This window comes from Jaculus jaculus, chromosome 12 (assembly GCF_020740685.1).
Source record: "Jaculus jaculus isolate mJacJac1 chromosome 12, mJacJac1.mat.Y.cur, whole genome shotgun sequence".
Classification (NCBI taxonomy): domain Eukaryota; kingdom Metazoa; phylum Chordata; class Mammalia; order Rodentia; family Dipodidae; genus Jaculus; species Jaculus jaculus.
The window spans coordinates 90,313,150-90,333,538 of NC_059113.1; the positions used below are offsets into that span (position 1 = coordinate 90,313,150).

At 38.2% G+C, this 20,389-nt stretch overlaps 1 protein-coding gene across 1 annotated transcript in view; it reads right to left on the reverse strand.

Annotated features, from left to right (window-relative positions):
- Window positions 1-20,389, reverse strand: part of Inpp4b (inositol polyphosphate-4-phosphatase type II B) — a 507,192-nt gene that overhangs the window by 84,035 nt on the left and 402,768 nt on the right. The window contains exons 18-22 of the mRNA XM_004655836.3: window positions 20,213-20,385; window positions 16,479-16,602; window positions 15,419-15,536; window positions 9,183-9,323; window positions 1,648-1,745 (exon numbers count right to left, since the gene is read on the reverse strand). Coding sequence (XP_004655893.2) covers window positions 1,648-1,745; window positions 9,183-9,323; window positions 15,419-15,536; window positions 16,479-16,602; window positions 20,213-20,385 — 654 coding nt within the window. The remainder of the gene's footprint in view (window positions 1-1,647; window positions 1,746-9,182; window positions 9,324-15,418; window positions 15,537-16,478; window positions 16,603-20,212; window positions 20,386-20,389) is intronic.

The window sequence follows — 20,389 nt, forward strand, 5'->3', positions numbered from 1 at the left end:
GACTGCTTTGAGTTTACTGAGAAATCTCTTCACAAATTGCCAACAGCCTATGTTATGATACACCATTTGTTTTAGGATGGCTGCTCATGAGTCACAGAATGCAGATGACTCAGAAATCACTTAGAGGATTGAAACATAGACTCAGGGAAATTTCAGATCTATAGAGGAACCTGAGGATTAGTGATACCTAGAATTTCCCAAGTAATACTAATGCTGCTAGTGTGGGCACCATACATGCTTTCCAAGATCAAAATCGACAGAAATCATGTTGTTGGTAAAAATTTTGAGAATTATTTTCAAACTAAAAGTAACGTGGAAAAAAAATCTAAAGCAAAGTAAATAATTACTTCAACAGCATAGTTCATTTATTTTTAACTATTTTATTTATTTATTTGAGAAAGAAATAAAGACACAAATAAAGAGAGAATGGACACACCAGGGCCTCTAGCAACACCAGACGCATGTGCCATCTTGCGCATCTGGCTTTATATGGGAACTGGGGAATAGGACCTGCATCTTTCAGCTTCACTAGCAAGCACTTTAACTGCTAAGCCATCTCTCCAGCCTCAAAGTATATTTTTAGACTTTCTAGTCACTTTTAGTGAAGTGAACATATTTAAATCTAACTTTGCTGGTCACTAAAGATTCTCCACATACTTAGTTTCATTTTGGAAAAACAAAATATTTGATGGGACATAGAAGAATATAACAATTGTAATATAAAAACCAGCAAGTAAAATTCTCTGACTGAACATGGGCCCATGTATGCCATTGTAGTCTTTGAAAGCAACACAAGGCTATGGAAAGATCTACATGCTTTGCAGCTGAGGCAACTTCGAACTCATTATGAGAGTGGAAATCAGTAGAGAAACTGCCTGCAATTGGTTAAATATTGCCTTTGATTATAGCTTTTGGCTAAAAAAAATACTACATTTCTGACTTTGTTAAAACCCAGTAGTTTCCCACCATTACATGCAATTACACATATCTATAATAGATATAGATGCAATCTTGATGAGTTCCTAATTCCCTGAATTTGTACTGCATGAATTTATATGCTTGAGATTGTGGCAGGTTGGGAGGGGGGGCTATAGAACCAGCAATGGCAAAAAACTTCCAAAAGTGAAAAAGACATATCTATCATTTGAGATGCTCTGAAATATTTTATATAAAACACTGCAATAAGAACATTCAATAGCTAGTCCTTTGTGAGTACCACTTAATATGACATTGGATAACTTGTATTCTATCTGATCTTCTCCTTACGTCTATGCAACTGATATAATTAAAACATCTATACTATTACTCAGGTATTTCATGTGATGAAGAACTATGTGATTTTTTTTATGGGACACAATTGAGATTTCCAACTATTATTTCCATATTTCTGATGTCTGGACCTTTCCCAGCCTCACTGAATTTAGTGTCCTGGCATGAGCAGTAGGGCACTTTGGAGACTGCAATCAAGGTGAAGAGGCAGAGTCTAGCTATGCCACCTTGGCAATCAGTCTACCTCTTCACATATTCTCAACATCAGCCTCACCCCTGCCTTGTGCTCCTTTAATCACCCACCGTTCCTCTGACCTCCCCTCAGGATATTTTAATCAAGAAATCACTGCTAATGTTTTCAGAAATTCATATACTTACAATCAGGAGGCATCTTTTCCATAAATATTGAATAATATTCTTTTACAAGCTCAAAATTTTCTTGATTAATACTTTCTTGCAAAGAGACATCTCCAAATCTAAAAATAGGGAAAAATATAGCAGCTATGAGTTATAAAATAGCACCAAAATGTAACACTGGCAAACTTGTCTTTTTAAAATAGATATCAATAGAGGGTTTTCTTTTAAAATGTCTTGCTTATTTTTTTAAGCTACATTACACACTGGTGACTTCAAGCATAGCGCAGTCTCTACTGGCCCTGGCTACCACTCACTCATGATAGTTTTAAAATAGTCTCACCATTGACAAAGGTGCTCTTGGACGAAATGCCATATTCAAAACACCATCCTCTTTGCACATGTATTATTACTACTGATTACTACTGAGGTACTAGAAGTTTTCTCAATCTTCCCCACACCATCTCTGTAGGACAGCATCTCAGCATGCATTGACAGCCCCTCCTCTATGCAACCCATCCTCCCTCTTCCTGCCTGACAACTTACTGAAGGATATAGGAGACCAGAACCGGCTGCTTATTTAGATGCCATCTTGCATGCTGTCACCTGCTGCAGGTGCACATAGAGCCCTGTAGCCTCTCAGAGAGCCGTTCATCCTTCCTGTCGGTATCTTATGCCCATGACATTCAACAGTTCTGTGCCAGTGCTTGGCTGTCCTTTCATCAAGACAAACTTTGCTTTCTGGATAGCACAGAGTTGGTCTTCTCTTTGTGTATGCCCCATTTTCAAATGTAAACCTTTGTCGCTCCACAGAAGGATGCTAGGAAAAATGGCTTTCGGTGTGTACTGCCATCCAAATCTATATTTCTTTTTAAATCATTGTTTTCTTCTGGAATAGAACTGGGGCCATCAGCCTTTGCACATAAATACATTAACCTCTGAGAAACCTCTCCAGCCCCCCCAAATCTATATTTCTAGATACCACCTGAAGTTGTATATCTTCCCACTCCACTTCTAAGGTAACATATACCAAACCTGGGACCTCTTCTTCCTGAGTATTTCTAAACCTTGTTCCAACATCCCATCATAAATTCAGTTTCAAAATCTAGCTAGCATTTTATATACATTTTTATTTATTTGAAAGATATAGAGAGAAAAAGAGGGGGGAGATAGGGGGAGAGAGACAGAGACAGAGATAGAGATAGAGATAGAGAGAGAGAGAGAGAGAGAGAGAGAATGAATATGGGCACCCCAGGGCATTGAGACACAGTTACTGAACTCTAGACTCATGCACCACCTTGTGTATCTGCCTTTGCATGGGTACTGGCGAGTAGAATCCAGATCCTTAGGCTTTGCTGGCAAGCACCATAACCACTAAGCCAGCCTGCCAGCCTCTGGATTTACTTTCTTTTTTTCTTATTTTACTCACTGTTCATTGATCCTAAATGCTTACTGTCCCTTCTTTTGATTTGCCACAGAGTCATGATATGTAGCAAGGCCATTACTCTCCTGAAGGTTTCCACATACCATTGTTGCCTCCAGCCTGCTTTCTTCTCTGAATCACTCCATTTTAGCATGCCTAGACTATTCACGAAATCAGCAAATATTTGTGAATATCAACTACTTATCAAAGAGCACACTGTTCAGCAAGTGAAGTGCTGGGGAAATAATCTAATATCCATTCTATCATGTCACTTCACTGAACTCCAGTTCTTCTTACCTCTATACAGGAAGAAAGCCCACTGCCATGAGCTTAACATCTAACTCTCCATAAGGCTTGCAAGGCGAGCTGACATGTGGGAAAAGGATTATATCCTTCACTTTCATCTGCAGTATTTTAAAGCCTTGGAGCTCTCCCTCTATAGTTAGAATGCATCATTCTCCTTGATGGCTAGATGAATTCCTGTTCCATTTTCAGAGCCAATGAGAGGCTTCTTCCACTGCAAGACCTCCTTCAGGAATTCATTTCACAGCTCTGAATTAAATTCTGCCCTGCATTGTTTCTGTCCCTTCAGCATCTTTGACTACCGAGTCACATGCAATACAGTATTTGATGATTTGTCTTCCTTATAGGACAGAGACTGGACCCAATGTTCCTTGTCATCCACTCTCCTCCCTTTTGCTCCAAAGCTTGCCAGGAAAGCACCTGGGAGAGTCAATATTCAAGATCTAAGCTGAGTTCAATTTAGATATAGTAATGTACTCTCTGGAAAATTGACAGGGCAGTCAGTCTCACTGGATTCTTCTAACTTTTCAGACAATATAATCAACAGGAGTGATATTAATGTCTTTGATGAAAGGTTGGGAGTCCTATAAAAATTAATTTGAATTCCTATCCACTAGGGTGCCTATATGTAGTGATGGGGGCCTCTAGGGAAATATTTAGGTTAAAGTATGTTATGAGGGTAGGTTCGGAACCACATGGATAAGTACCTTTAAAGACATGACACTAGAGAGCTTTGCCCTAAGTGACAAGTTCACAAAGAAGAGGTCCTGGATGGGAGAGCACAACAAGGATGAGGTCAGCCATTTGCAGGCTGTGAAAGGAGGCCCCAAAGAGCACCCAGTACCCTGGAACCTGTCCCCTGAACCTTGTGGCCTCCTTAATGCTAATAATATATCATTTTTATTTGTAAACTGTATAATCTTTGGTCTCTTGTTACACCAGTTAAATAAAACTTACTAATAGAATCAATAGTTATTTCTTTTAGAATGGTCATATAACATACTTAATTTTAGTTTTGGTTAAGCATGCAACAATATGAGAATTGTATTTATGTAGTACTGATAGGTAGTTGTTACCTGGAGCAGAGCAAAATTCCAAATGAAAAAGAAAAATGGCTGGAAATATGGCTTAGCCATTAAGTGCTTGCCTGTGAAGACTAAGGACCCTGGTTAGAGGCTCAATTCCCCAGATGATCCAGATACACAAGGTGGCACATGCATCTGGCATTCACTTGCATTATCTGGAGGCCCTGGTATGCCCATTCCCTCTCTCTCTCTCTCTCTCTCCCCCTCCCTCTTTCTCTGTCTGGCTGTTACTCTCAAGTAAATAAAGAAAAATAAACAAAAAGTTTAAAAAAGAGAGGATTAGAGAATAGAAAGTAAGTGATTGGTTCAATAGATCAATAATTAGCTGATGTCAGTCTTATTCAAACTTAGCCTTACTGCTTCTCTCAGCACTTTTCACTACTTTGCCATTTTCCCTGATTTTCACATCCTGTCTCTCTGATTCAGCTTCAGTGTATAAAAAGATACATTTTTAATTTATAAGTGAGATGGGAGATGTGAGAAGGGTGCTTTTTAAATGAAGTGACTGATAAATGAAATAGACACAGTGACATGAACAATAAAACTAGTGTAGTTTAGAAGTTAACTAGTCAGTAACAGTGTTAGCTAGTTTTTGATATGCTTGCAAAGGAAGCCTTCCATCACTCCCAATGCCATACTCCTAGGATCTAATTTAATAAATCAAACTCAAAACATTCTCTATGCTATCATAACAAAGAGGACACCATTTAGCATGCTGTCCATGGTAATTTGAATATATGGCCCCCAATATATTTAGTGCTTTATTAGTCTGTAGTTTGGAGTTATAGCCACCAGGCTGGAGACAGTGATACTGGGTGGATCTTAGGGTACAGACTTCAGGTGTGGTGGTAGGTTTGAGATATTAAAAGATATACAAAGTGTGCCTCACTGGAGTTCCTAAAGTGTGCTGTGCTATGTGTTTTGTTTTTGTTTTTGTTTTTGTTTTTGGCTTGTGTTGTTTGTTTGTCCTGTGGAGGCAGACCAGCTTCTTCTGTCATTATAGAACTTCCCCTGGATCTATAAGCTTCAATAAATCCCTTCTTCCATAATTGTGCTTGGTCTGGAAGTTCATCTCAGCAAACCTGAAGCTGTCTGCTACAGAAGTTGGTACCAGAAATGGGGTGGGATAGATTTGACCATGTGTATTTTGGTCTTTTGGAACTTTTGTTTTGGAGGAACAGGCATGGACTTTGAACTTACAACTGAAGACACATTCTGGAGTGGTAAGCCAAGTTTTTAAATATTCTGATGAAAGTTTGAAAATGCTATATGGAGGAAAGTGAATTGTGAGCTCTATAATGGCAAGGAAAGACTACAGAGGCCTTTGTTGGAACTGGGCTGCTGGCATAAAGGCTGGCTGCATTCTGAAGCCCAGGACAGAGACTTTGGTCAAAGTTAAATTTCTAATGAAGTAATGTGCTTGGCTAAAGATAATGGAATGAGAGATTTAAGATTTTAAATTGGAAACCTCAAACAAGTTAAAATTATAAGCACTGAGGCTGGTTTTAGATTACTGAAGCTGCTATTGTTAACACATTAGTAATCTTAAAGAACATGACCCAACTGCTTTATATTAAAACATTAGAGAGGATGCCTGAGAAAAGACAACACACACACACACACACACACACACACACACACACACACACACACACATATATATATATATTCAACTTCTTTTGAAAAAGAGTTGACTGAAAAAGGAAAAAGGAACCTGCTTTGCAAGGTCATGATTTATTTTGTCCCTGAATTAAGATTATGACTGAGCCCTACACACCTAGTATTAGTTTTGCAAAAATAAAAAAAAATCAGGGAGTGGTCATAAATTGCACATGGTTCCAGAAGCCACTGCTGAGATGTGGCACCAGGCAGAGTGTGATGCCCTAATAGGCTTGAAGAACCTTTGGAAGATGGACCGTGGTTTACACAGAGACCTAAAGATGTTTTGGGCAGATAAGGACTGTGTAAAGACTACCACGGAGCACACTGTTGGCCTGGGATTGAAGTTTTCCCTGGCTACTCTGCCCAGCTCAAGGGGGGAAATAGGAAAACCTAGAGACTGTCAGCATCTGGTTATATGGAACTTAAACTACAAAAGTTTGATGATTGCTTAAGTGTGGTTAAATTTATATTGTTCTAGTTTTTCCTTGTTGTGTCTTATACCAGTTAAAAATGTATACTTTGGGGCTGGAGAGATGGCTTAGCGGTTAAGCGCTTGCCTGTGAAGCCTAAGGACCCCGGTTCGAGGCTCGGTTCTCCAGGTCCCACATTTAGCCAGATGCACAAGGGGGCACACACGTCTGGAGTTTGTTTGCAGAGGCTGGAAGCCCTGGCGCACCCATTCTCTCCCTCTATCTGTCTTTCTCTCTGTGTCTGTCGCTCTCAAATAAATAAATAAAATTTAAAAAAAAAATGTATACTTTGTGCCTTTATATGCTAAAAATACTTAACTTGTTTAATTTTACAGGATTCACTATCTTAAATTGGTTAAGACTGTGGGACCTTTAAAATTAGACTAAGTACAACTTACAATATGTGGTGGCTTTACATATATTGGGGACCAGGGACTGAATGTGGTTGTTTGAATATATGGCCTCCAATAGATTTAGTGCTTTATTAGCTCGCAGTTTGGACCTGCAGCCACTTGGATTGAGACAGTGTCTACTGGGTGGATCTTAGGGTCCAGCTCTCAGGTGTGGTGGTGGGTTTGAGATTCCAACCTAAGGATATACAAGTATGCCTAGCTGGATTTCCTGAAGTGTGCTGTGCTATGTGGCTTTTTGGCTTGTGCTTTTCTCTCTCTACTTAGACCTGTGAAAGCAGGCTAACTTCTGCCATTATGAAACTTCCCCTGGATCTGTAAGCTTCAAAATATCACTTCTTCCATTACTGTGCCTGGTCTGGAAGTTCATCCCAGCAAATGGGAAGCTGTCTACTACACTGTCTCTTCCCAAATTCTCTAATTTATATTAAGGGATATTATCTACAACAAACAAAATTTGGAAAATTATGTATATAACTGGAAAATACTGATTTTCAAAAGTTTCTAATTATCATAGAAAATTTCTTATATAATAGAGTGAGTCAAATATATTCTGAGTTTTGAATTTAAAGTAATACAAAGTGTTGTCATCTACTTGATAAATGGCTGTTGAGGGTTGTGGGAGTCTGTGTTGCCCAGGATAATAGAGAGATGAGAAAAAAATAGTTTGAGAGTAATAGATGACAATAAGCATTTGATGCATTATTGAAATTGAAGAAGTCCATAATTGCAGCTGACTTTTTTTTTTCAATTTATTTGAGAGCCACAGAGAGTGAAAGAGAAACAGAGAGAGAGAGAGAGAAAGAGAAAGAATGGGCACGCCAGGGCTTCCAGGTACTGCAAACGAACTCCAGATGCGTGCACCCCCTTGTGCATCTAGCCCACGTGGGTCCTGGGGAATCGAGCCTCGAACTGGGGTCCTTAGGCTTCACAGGTGAGTGCTTAACCGCTAAGCCATCTCACCAACCCATGAGCAGACATTTTAATTTAGTAAAAAGGCATTAAGAAAGACCTAAAATATGCATAAGAATTATGATAGGAAATAGTTTGTACTGTAAAACTGTTACCCATGAGGCAATAAATACAAGGAAAGTAACTTGTAGACAGGAAAGCATTTCAAAAGCCCAAATCATCATATTATCCCAAAATTTACCCGTGGAACTTCACTAGCCAGATCTGGCAATACTTTGATTTTTTTTTTGCCTCTAAAATCTTTTCTAATTGTGTTCTAGAAAACTTACTCATTCTCTAGGTTTTCTGTGGTTTTTATCCTGAGCTGTCTGCCCACTCAAATCAATGTCTTTTGCTTACAACTCAGGATCATTTAACAATCAGTGATTGACTTAGTAAATCATTCCAAAAAGATGTGTTACAATTGCCTCACGATAGCTATTGTAGTAAAAAAAAAAAAAAAAAAAAAAAAAAAAAAAAGAAGAAGAAGAAATAGTCTGCATTTAGGTCCAGAAAAATTAAAAACAATTAACTGAGATTTCTCTCTCTCTCTCTTTCTGTGTGTGTGCGTGTATGTATTTATGTGTATGGGTGTTTTTGTATGTGTTTGTAATTCTAAAGTTTGACATACACATTTGGGAACATGAATAAATTAAGTCAATACTTTGTAGTTGACATCAATATATTTCTCAATTTTGACACATTTAATTTGGGGTAGGATTCCTTAAGTATGAATAGTTTTCTTTCCCTTATCAAATTACTTGGTACTTATTAAAAGGGCAATGTTGCCAGCTGTGGTGGTGTACACTAATATCCTAGCACTCGGGAGGCAGAGGTAGGAGGATTGCCAAGAGTTTGAGGCCACCCTGAGACTACATTGTGAATTCCATGTCAGCCTGGGCTAAAACAAGACCCTACCTCAATAACAACAACACAAAAAAGGACAATGTTTCAGCTGGGGAGATTGTTCAGTGGTTAAAGGAGCTGGCCTGCTAAGCTTTACAGCCTGGGTTCTATTCCCTAGTGCCCATGTAAAGCCAGATGCAGAAAGTTGTGCATGTGTCTGGAGTTCATTTGTAGTTTCAGGAGGCCTTAGAGAGCCCATGCTCACACTCTGTCTCTTTCTGTCTCTCTTACAAATAAGTAAATGATAATATTTTCTTTTGTGTGTGTGCACGCAGAAATGTGGTGTATCATATCTCAGCATGCATTTGAAGAAAGAAAAGCTGGATAACATCTTGTGTATGAAACTTACCTCTCAGCCAGAGTCTGTTGCTCATTGATTCCAACATTAAACAGAACCGGATAGACATAAAGCAACTGTCCTTCTTTAATCTGCAGAGGGAGTGACTCAAACATGGTGGTCGGAAGTTTCACCTCCACCACATAGTGTTCACTGAAAAGGTAAATGACACAGAAGAGCAACATCATTCATTTCATTTCTCTGTGTTATTTTAGACTCACTGGGAAACCCACCAATACAAACTGGAAGGTAACATGGATTTAGGCTTTTGGCTATTATATGCTTATTTTTTATTGTTCATTCACTCAAGTAAGACACCCTTGTTTCTTTATTAAATTACTTATAAATAATTAAAAGGTTTATGTGTGATTTACCTGCATTAGTCTCAACTCCATCTGGAAAGGGGCACTTTTCAGCTCTTGTTTTTAGACCCAGTGTCATGGGGCTAGAGAGTCTCAATTTTCTCCCTTATTTATTTTAAATCCTACAAGTCCTCCAAATAAGAAAAGTAGTCTTTGGTGGCCTTCCCAGTAATATAGACCAATATGTCTTGTTATGGTGTCAATGTGATATGTTCCCCAGAGACACTTGTGTTTGAATATTTGATCCCCAGTTGGTGGTACAGTTTTAGGAGGAAGTAGGTCACTAGAGGGTGGATCTTGAGAATCATAGCCTGGCCCAGTTCCTGGGCCACTTTCTTTTCTGTGGTCTGGAGAGGTGAGAGGGACGCCATGCCTCTGCTTGGGTTGTAACAGAGCCACCTGCCACCGTGACTCTCCTTCATGATAGACTACAACCTTTCAGCACTTCCAAAATACACTCTCCTCCTTTAGGATGCTTTTTCTCAAGTCACAGCAATGAGAAAAGTCAGCTAACATAAACATTTCTGATACAGTGTTATTAATGAACCACCCTGGCTTTCATTATCAGAAATGAAATTGTTTAATTACTGAACATTGAAAATTACCAGCAACTCTCCCCCTGGTATTTAATGTTCAAAATATGTTCAGTAAAAATAACTAGCTTTATAGTATAAAAATTGATATTTTCTAATGCAATGCGATGTGAGTATAGTAAAGACACAATTTTTGCCTAGAAATGAGAGAATCCATGCACTTTCAGAACTGTACATAGTGAGTTACTAGGAAAAGGGACCTGGGAAACGATCAGAATAAATGGTACCTGTGAAAATCTGTTTAATTTCTCCTAGTAAAACATCAGCAATAGATACTAGATATCATTCACTCATATTAGTCTCTCCCTATAAGCAAGATAATTGGGGGATACCTTAACTCCAGCAGGCATAGATGCTACCATTAGGTTGGTAGATGGACACATTAATTTGTTTAATAATTATTCTCAGTGACCTTGTCAATAGCCCAGCTAACATATGCTACTGCTTATCACAAGTCTTTCAAGAATATAGAAACATCAATGAGTCATTCTACATTTAAAAGTTGTTCTGAAGGTAAACTCATCATATAATTTCCTTGGGAAAACTTTTCCTTAGCTTCATTAAGATACAACTTGCCTAAATGCACACATTACCAGTACAATTTAGAGTTGTGCAACCATAACCAGAAAATTTCCAACATTTTAAAAACAAATATTTTTCATGCATATCAATTCTACTTATACTTTCAGTTCCAGGAGGTCTCCATAGATTTTATTTGTCTACATTTTTCATATAAATAGATTTATATAATATGTAATCCTTTTGTTTGGTGTTTTCAATTAACATCTTTTTGAACTCATCCATGTTGGAGAATGTATCATTACTTTTCTATTAGTATTATTGTAACATGTAGATATACCACACTATGGTTTTTCTATGCATTCAAAAGTCAAGGGATTATTTATAATTTGGCTATTATTAAAAATCTTTCAATTGCTGGGCGTGGTGGTGCACGCCTTTAATCCCAGCACTTGGGAGGCAGAGGTAGGAGGATTGTTATGAGTTCAAGGCCAGCCTGAGACTACAGAGTGAATCCCAGGTCAGCCTGGGCTAGAGTGAGACCTTACCTCAAAAAACAAACAAACAAACAAAAATCTTGCAGTGAACATTTGGTGAAATTTAGTTTAGTAGGTAAATGCCTCATTTCCTCTCAGATATATACCTATGATTCACAAGGTCACTTTATATTTAAAATTTAAGGAAGTCTTTTAACTATTTCCATGATAGGCACCATTTACAAACCTTCCTACCTGAGTGTACATAAAGCACAGCTTCTTTGCATCTCTACCAGTATTTGTCATTATCTGACTTTTTTGAATTTTTGTTTTGTTTTGCTTTTGTTTTTCAGATAGGGTCTCCCTCTAGCCTAGGCTGACCTGGTATTCATTATATAGAGTCAGGGAGGCCTCAAACTCATAGTGATACTCCTACCTCTGGCTCCTGAGTGCTGGGATTAAAGGTGTGCCCAGCAGAAGATTATGATTTTAGTGTGAGTAAATTAATATGTTGAGTGTGGTTTTCACTCTGTTCTCCTAATGCTTAATAATGTTCACTGTATTTTCTGGTTCTTAGAACAATCATTTCTATTATTTGGTAACAACTATTCAAATATTTGTTAACTTTAAAATTATTGTTCTCATTATTGAGATATAATGATTGTTAATGTAGTCTATCAAAAATGCTTTACAATGATTTGTATACATTTTACCCTGTCTGTACCTTATATTTTCATTTTCTTAGTGGAATCATTTTATAATATCTTAAAAGTATTTACACAGATAGAGAGAGAAGTGAGATAATGAGCATGCTGTGGCCTCCTCTTGCTGCAAACAAACTCTAGACACAAGTGATATTTTGTGCATATGGCTTTTTGTGGATACTGGGGAATCAACCCTGTGTATCAGGTTTTGTAAGCAAGCTCCTTGAGCCACCTCTCTAGCCCTCTTAGTGGACTCATTTGATGCATATGTACTGATGTGGATTTTTGTGTACATGGATGGAATCCGAAGGCCTTGAGCAGGATAGATAAGAAGTCTACCACTGAGTAACACCTTCACACTTTCAGCTTGAAAAGCTTACTGGTAGGCATGGTGGTGCACTCCTTTATTCATAGCACTCAAGAAGCAGAAGTAGGAGGATCTCTGTGACTTTGAGGCCACCCTGAGAGTACATTGTGAATTCCAGGTCAGCCTGGGCTAGAGCGAGACTCTACCTCAAAAAAACAACAAAATCATTTATAATTTTGGTGAAGTCCTATTTTTGTTTTCTTTATTAGATCTTGATTTTGTGTCCTATCAAGAACTAGGCTTCTATCTCAAATTATAAATATTTTCTCCTAGAAGTTCCATGGTTTCAACTCTTAGATTTAGGCCAATATTTTTGTACATATTATCAAAGGGAAACTACGATACTTATATATAGAAAAGAATATAGGCCTTTTGTATGTAACTAACTCATTTTTTAAAAGATTCCCCATTCTCTATTCAATTGTTTTGATATCATCTGTGGAAATCAATGGACTCTAAGTAATGTATTTCTGGATTTTACCTTCTGCTTTGCTGGCCTGTATGCATGCACTACACTGGTAATGCACAGTTTTGCTTATTAAAGTTTCACTAAAATTTTAAACTTAGAATTATGTTTTTCCATTTTTTAATGTATCTCACAAAAATCTGGGTGGGAACTAATCTGTGTTATTTTAGTTTACATAAAAATGTTAGGGTCAGTTAAGTGCTTGCCTGTGAAGACTAAGAACCCCGGTTCAAGGCTTGATTCCTCGGGACTCATGTTAGCCAGTGGCACAAGGGGGCACATGTGTCTGGAGTTCACTTTCAGTGGCTGGAGGCCCTGGCGTGCGCATTCTCTCTTTCTCTCTATGCCTCTTTCTCTCTCTGTCTGTCGCTCTCAAATAAATAAATTTTTATTAAAAAAAATATATAAAAATGTTAGGTTTATCTTGCCAATTTTCCCCAAAATAAAGACAACTGAGTTGTAGATGACAATGGTGCTAAATCTAGAATCACTCTTTGGATACCTTTCCATTGAAATAATATAGTCTTCCAACCCTTGAAAATAGGCTAATTCTCCATTAATAAGTGGATCCAAAAGGATGTTATTTATGCTTCTTAGTAATATCTTATGCATTATATACACGATTCTTAGAACTCCAAGTAAAATTTGCCACTAGTTGTTCTTTGTAGTTGCTATGAATGGACTCGTTATCTAAGTCAACCCTACTCCTGACCACTTTCAACAGTGAGCATTTTCTGGCTGGAGAGATGGCATTTGCCTGAAAAGCCAAAGGATTCTGGTTCAACTTTCCAGGACCCGCATAAGCCAGATGCACAAAGGGGCACACACATCTGGAGTTCATTTGTAGTGGCTGGAGGCCCTTGCATGCCATTCTCTTTCTCTCTCTCCCTCCTCATTCATGTGTGTGTGTGTGTGTGTGTGTGTGTGTATGTATATATATATATATATATATATATATATATATATATATATATATACATATATATTAATTTATATATTCATATATATTTAATTAATATACATATTAATTAAAGGCATGTTCCCGGCTCTTAACAAAATAAAAATGAGCATTTTCTGCTCTCAGATGGGATCAAGTCTGAAGAGGGTGAGCTAACCATGTTAATGTTACCCTCACCTGGCTGGCATAGTGGTATTACTGGGATCAGCCCTCAGCAAGAATGCCATACAGCCCCCACCCTGTTATCCAGTATGTACTAATATTCTGTGAATTTCATGCAATAAAATTTGCTATATGCATTTGATTTATTCCCTTACAGCTAAGGTGACTGTTTCAGATCATTTTTTTTCAGGTATAAGATTGTTTTAAGAAAGGGGATTAAATGTGCCTGCTTTGTGATATTAGGACAACTCAACTCTGTTTGGTAACTTAAAACATTTTTAAAAAATATTTTTATTTATTTATTTACTTTTAAGCATAGAGAGGTAGAGAGAAAAGAGATAGACAGAGAGAACAGGTGTGCCAGGGCCCCTAGCCACTGCAAATGAACTCTAGATGCATGCACCACTTTGTATATTTGGCTTTATGTGGGAACTGAGGAATCAAACTCAGGTCATTAGCTTTGCAGGCAAGTGCCTTAACTACTATGCCATCTTTCCAGTCTGCAACTTTAACTTTTGATGCGGCTTTTAGAGTTTTCTCAGAGTTATCTAGCTCTTTGCTCATAGCAAATAGCCTGATAGCATCCTTATGAATTGGGAGAAAAGTGCAGAGTAATATAGAGTGGTCCTATTTATCTGGTATGTACAGGAACAATTTTATTCCTTTTGCTTCAATGAATAAAAATGAAGCATTAATATCTAGATGAGACATTTATTTTCATAGGGATACTTCTTTTGCATGAAAGAAATAGTTTTCTTCACTCTGACCATGTGGCTGTGACTGTAGGCGCCCTTCACGTACAAAATTTTAAATGACTATCATGTTTATCATAGATAGGAGAACAAGTTTGCTTTGAATTTTTTAAAAAAATTTAATATCACTTCTCCATCTTTCACTAGCATGAAAAGTTTCTCCCTTTTGCACATTCTCATGTTTTCATTGTCATCTGAGATTGTTCCGAATTTCAAGTAACACCACACACCACTTACAAGCGCCAACATCAGACTGGTTGAAATTTGGAGGACTTCTAATTGAAACTACCTATTATAGAATATAATTCTTCCATCAACATACTCTTTTACACACTATCGTTTTTCTTAATGATTTCTGATATTTTTCCTATCATATTTTAACCTTCAAAGTTATTTATTTAAACCTTTCTCGGAAATCTCACTGTGTGAGAATGAATTGTCAAAAACAATTAAGAAAAATTATGGTATATGCCCCAACATAAGAATATATCTTTCCTAAAATGCTGTTGCCTTTCAATGAATTTAAAGTCATCTCAAGAATTATGAAGCTATTAGCTGAATGATTCCCACAAAAGTAAAAACATACAGAGCTTTAGACTAGGTAGCAGTAAAGAAAAAAATGCATTTTTTATGCATGCTGTTATTTTAATTTTCTCATATTTCATGAGTATTACCACAATCAAGCTTGCTATCATTTACATTGATAAGACTTCAAAAGGGTTTCAAGACCTCTCCCTGACATACAATCTATGTTTATTTCTTCCCAAGAACCAAAAGAGAACAAAATAAAACTGTCCAAGCCACACATGAATTCCCCAAGGCCACTTGGCCAGGAGAGAACACGTTGTATTTAAGAAAGCCTGGGCGCTAGGAAATGGGCATCACTCACCGTCTTCCTGTTATAACCGGCAAGACATCATTAGATTTGGCTTCAATTATTTTAAATGCAACTTTTTTCAGATCTGAAATGCCAACAGCCATGTCCTCTAGCATTCCAATTTCATCACCTAAACCAAGAGAAAGGTGCCTTGTCACAAACAGACTATGGACAGAAAATGTCACTTGCTACTTTTCTTCTCAACTGGAATTTGTTCTAGTCTTTTAGTACATGACATTGTGAATGCATCAGAACCATTCCACATGCTTTTCCTCACAGAGTGAGGGCTTCCATTAGGAAATAAGAACTGTTTTACTGGACTCAGGAATCTATGTATCCTTTGAAGGCAGAAGAAGTTTCACTTTTACTGGGAGGTTAAAGATATATTTTAATCCCTTTATAAAACAAAGTGTCATGCGGACATCATTTCATTGACAGAAAGGGCCAATGGTTTCTAGAAATAACAAAATGCTAATTCAATCAGTGACCCAGATTCTTGCTTTTTTTGTTGTCAAATGTCAAATATAGAACTGCAACCTGAGGACATACTGAATATTTAAGGTTAGTGTTGTAGAACAGAAATAATATATATATGACTTATGCTAGTAATGATCTTTTGAATATCATATCTTTCAAAATAAATTAAGGCAATATTAATTTCAGCATTATATTTCACATACTACAATATAACCAGTTGGCTATTTTGAATGTAACCCAATATAAACATCCTAATAGGGAATATAATATTATTTTTGCTAGTCTCTGGAAAATGGGAGTCTAGACAGGGTATTGTGACTTTAAAGTACAGCCACTGAATCCATGTTGGCAATGAACCTTTTATATTATAATAAAAGTACGTTATGGCTGCTCAGATGTCCACTGTGAAGTGATGTATCATCCCACTTTCCAAAAATAATATGTGACAAAATAAAGTTTCAAGGAGAATGAATGCAAACTTAAATTATTTAGGTGCTATTTGGTTCAATAAAGGTTTACTTCTCATTTATGTGCATACCTGAGAAGCTAACGTGTTATCAAGATGAAAAGCACTTAACAAGAACAGGAGACTTACTGTATGTACTCAGGAGTCCTTCATACTCTACTATCAACCCCACCGTATGGAGCTGTTGTAGAAAGTCAGGGTCATGTAGACTCGTATGTAACTTGATGATAAAACCACAAACCAATCCAGCAAGCTACAAAAAAGAAAAGCATAGAAGTCATTAACTGGAGTCAGCAAAATTACTAATTTAATCTTTAAATATTTTCAGACTTTTCAGACATCATAGATTTAATTAAAAAATCATCAAGTATGAGTGGATAATGAAGATGTGGCACATTTATACAATGGAGTTCTACTCAGCGGTAAAGAAAAATGAAGTTATGAAACTTGCAGAAAAATGGATGGACCTGGAAAGGATTATACTAAGTGAGGCAACCCAGGCCCAGAAAGCCAAGTGCCACATGTTCTCTCTCATATGTGGATCCTAGCTACAGATGATTGGGCTTCTGCGTGAGAATGAAAATACTTAGTAGCAGAGGCCAGTAAGTTAAAAAGGAGACATAAAGGGAAGAGAAAGGGAGGGAGAAGGGTACTTAATAGGTTGATATTGTATATATGTAATTACAATGATTGTGATGGGGAGGTAATATGATGGAGAATGGAATTTCAAAGGGGAAAGTGTTGGGAGGGAGGGAGGGAATTACCATGGGATATTTTTTTATAATTATGGAAAATACTAACAAAAATTTAAAAAAATCATCAAGTAGGGCGTTGAAGAGATTGCTTAGTGGTTAAGCACCTGTTTGTAAAATCTAAGGGCCGTGGTTTAAGGCTCGATTCCCCAGGACCCACATAAGCCAGATGCACAAGGTGGCACATGCATCTGGAGTTCATTTGCAATGGCTGGAGGCACTGGTGTGCCCATTCTCTCTGTCTCTCTGTCCATTTCTCTCTCTGTCTCTCACTCTCAAATAAATAAAAATCAATTTTAATTTTTTTATGAAAAGCATCAAGTATCATTGCATGGTCTCACTCATTTGTGGTTCCTAACCTGGATCAGCCTGAGTTGCTAACATACCTGAATGGCATCTCGAGGTCTGCACAATAAGGAAGGTAAGGCTTGGGGGAAGGGAAAGGGCTGGGAGGGGCACAAAACTGAGCCCAAAATAAAAATATGGTACTAGGGCTGGAGAGATGGCTTAGCGGTTAAGCTCTTGCCTGTGAAGCCTAAGGACCCCGGTTTGAGGCTCGGTTCCCCAGGTCCCACGTTAGCCAGATGCACAAGGGGGCACACGCGTCTGGAGTTCGTTTGCAGAGGCTGGAAGCCCTGGCGCGCCCATTCTCTCTCCCTCTATCTGTCTTTCTCTCTGTGTCTGTCGCTCTCAAATAAATTAATTAATTAATTAAAAAAAATATGGTACTATAGATCCTATATTCTGGAAGATAGGCTAAATGGTTGAATCCTCCACAGGACCTTAGGTGGAGCAATTGAATCAAAGGGCCCTGGAGAGGGTGAGATGAAGCCCAAATTTAAATTTCTCCTGTGTTTTTCTTTCTTTTTTCTTTTTCTTTTTTTTCTTTTCACTTGGCACCGGCCTGTAACTCCCAGTACCAGGATGTGGCTAATACCCACAATGAGCTATTTATCAGAGAGACCTACAAGGTCTCCCAAAACAAGATACACTTCTGTCAGATTTCTTAATTACCCACCAGAGGTTAATGGTAAGACCCTACCGCAGAAGACCCCATATGCTGTTAGTATGGACCATGGAGAGACCTGATTGGAATCCAAAAGAGAGCCAATCTCCACACAGCCCATCTAGTGCTGGAAGGTGCTACATGACCTACCAGGAGAAAGTGGCCAACATCTGACCAAGCAACTAGAGGTCTAAGATACTTGGAAACAAACAACCTGATGTGATGCTCACACAAGTGGAATAGTGGCACACAGTCTTGGTGGGTAACCATCTGCTCTTGGATTGGCTAAGCGATCTGTTCAGTGGAAAGGAAACCATATCTGGAACTGAGAAATGTGTCAGAATCATGTCCAGATAATGATTTTTCTTTCCAATATCAAGCTCCCACAAATCTGAGGCTATAAGAGGGTCTACACCCACTAAATTCTCTGTATATTAATAATGATTATCCCATCTAATCTATGCTGACTTCATTATCCTTTGGAGAATCTGCTTCTCTTTTTTCAGAAGGGAGTGTCCCCTGAAGAGATTAAACAACCCATCACACTTCACCCTAGCCCCAGCTAAAACCACAGAGGAAATGAGCAAGAGTGCTGCTTTCTCAATGAACCTAATGTCAGCACAAAGGTGAAGGAGATAGACACTGGGGACACTCAACACCTACCAAGGCACAGACCCAGAGGCTTCTAAGAGCCTATTACTGAAGTAGACTTAAAACACAACCAACATGGCTGCGGGGAATTTGCGGAAAAGTGGGCAGAAAGATTGTTAAAGCCACTAGTTGGGACATTATGCACAGGGACATTGTCTCTGCCCCATAACTGACTGCTTCCCCACAATGCTTGACCCTCTACATCCCCAACAAGGTGCAGCCCTGTGGAAAAGGAGCAGGGATGAGAGAAAGGATGGTACCAGCATGTGTTGTTTACATACTAAGTCCAGAACTAATAAAAATATTTTCTTAAATCATCGAGTGTGTGTAAAGCAGTTACTACAATTTACACATACATGTTACAATAAGTTGATGGTGTTTGATGTAGGGATGCTCTGTACATGAGGCATGAGTCAGGCTGGGTCTTCAAATTGTAGGTGCACTTTTTTATAATAATTAAACCATAAAGTTACTTCCAAACCTTATTATTTTTATTTGCACATGTTAATAGAGTTGTCGAAAGATCATAGTGATGACATGTATATAGCAGAATTTAATGCCAGGCCACTGGGCCTTTTGCCACTGGGCCATTAGAGAAATATTGTAACAGGGATGGTGAATTTTGGTGAAAAGATTCCCTTTGCATAGAAAAATTAAAATGGGAGGCACTTTGTCTCCTCTCCATGAAGTCTACCTCTAAAACTCAACCAGGCAGCAGAGAAAAGTGAGAAAAAATCCAAGTATCAGCCTAGCCTTCACAGTGGAGCTGATCTTGGAGTTTTGACGAGGGGTGACCCTAAGCAAAATACATAAATACTGCTGTGAGCCTGGCTTTGAAACACAGCTCTATCACGACTGGGTGTAAGACCTCTGCTAGTTTAACCAATATTGCTATGAGAATGAAGCACATATCTGACGCTCTGAAGTGCAATCATTAAGTTAATAATAATAATAATAATAATATAGAAATGATCTTGTCAACTCCCACAATCATGCTTTACTACCTTGTAAACTTATTTTATAAACAAAAGAAGAAATTGCCACAAAACTCTGTCCTCTGTGAGATTCTTGGGGAAACTGAATAAGGAGTTACATGTTAACAGATCTCCTTTTATTAAATTCTTATTCATTAACCACATTTCAAGGGGTCAATCCCTTTCTCAACATTGTAGGATGATGCCACGGCATCATAACAGCGTGGGTTTCCATCTCCTTCACAGACGCCATGTCCTATTGAGCAGAATGAATGTGCATTTCAGAGACCTAAGATGTCAACAACTGCCCATGTGATATTCAGCTCATATTTCTTATGGAAAGAAAGAAAATTAGTGCTGATATTTAAGTAAAGGACCTCTTTAAAAAAATAAAAGCACACAAGGAAGAACTCTACCACCATCAAAGATGGGAGGTTAACAATCAAGCACTTCTCTGTTCAAGCAACAATGGGCACCTACTGCCTGACTGAAGACGATGTCTCTCCTCAGTGTCAGCATCAGGCACTGGGGCAGGCTGTAGGCAAGTTCCTGGAGCAGCACGAACGTCAGGGACTGCCTGGCTCGGCTCACCACTTCTCCCACACACTCCTTCAGGGTCAGGATGAGGGGATGTAACTGCTCATGCCAGTCCTCTGT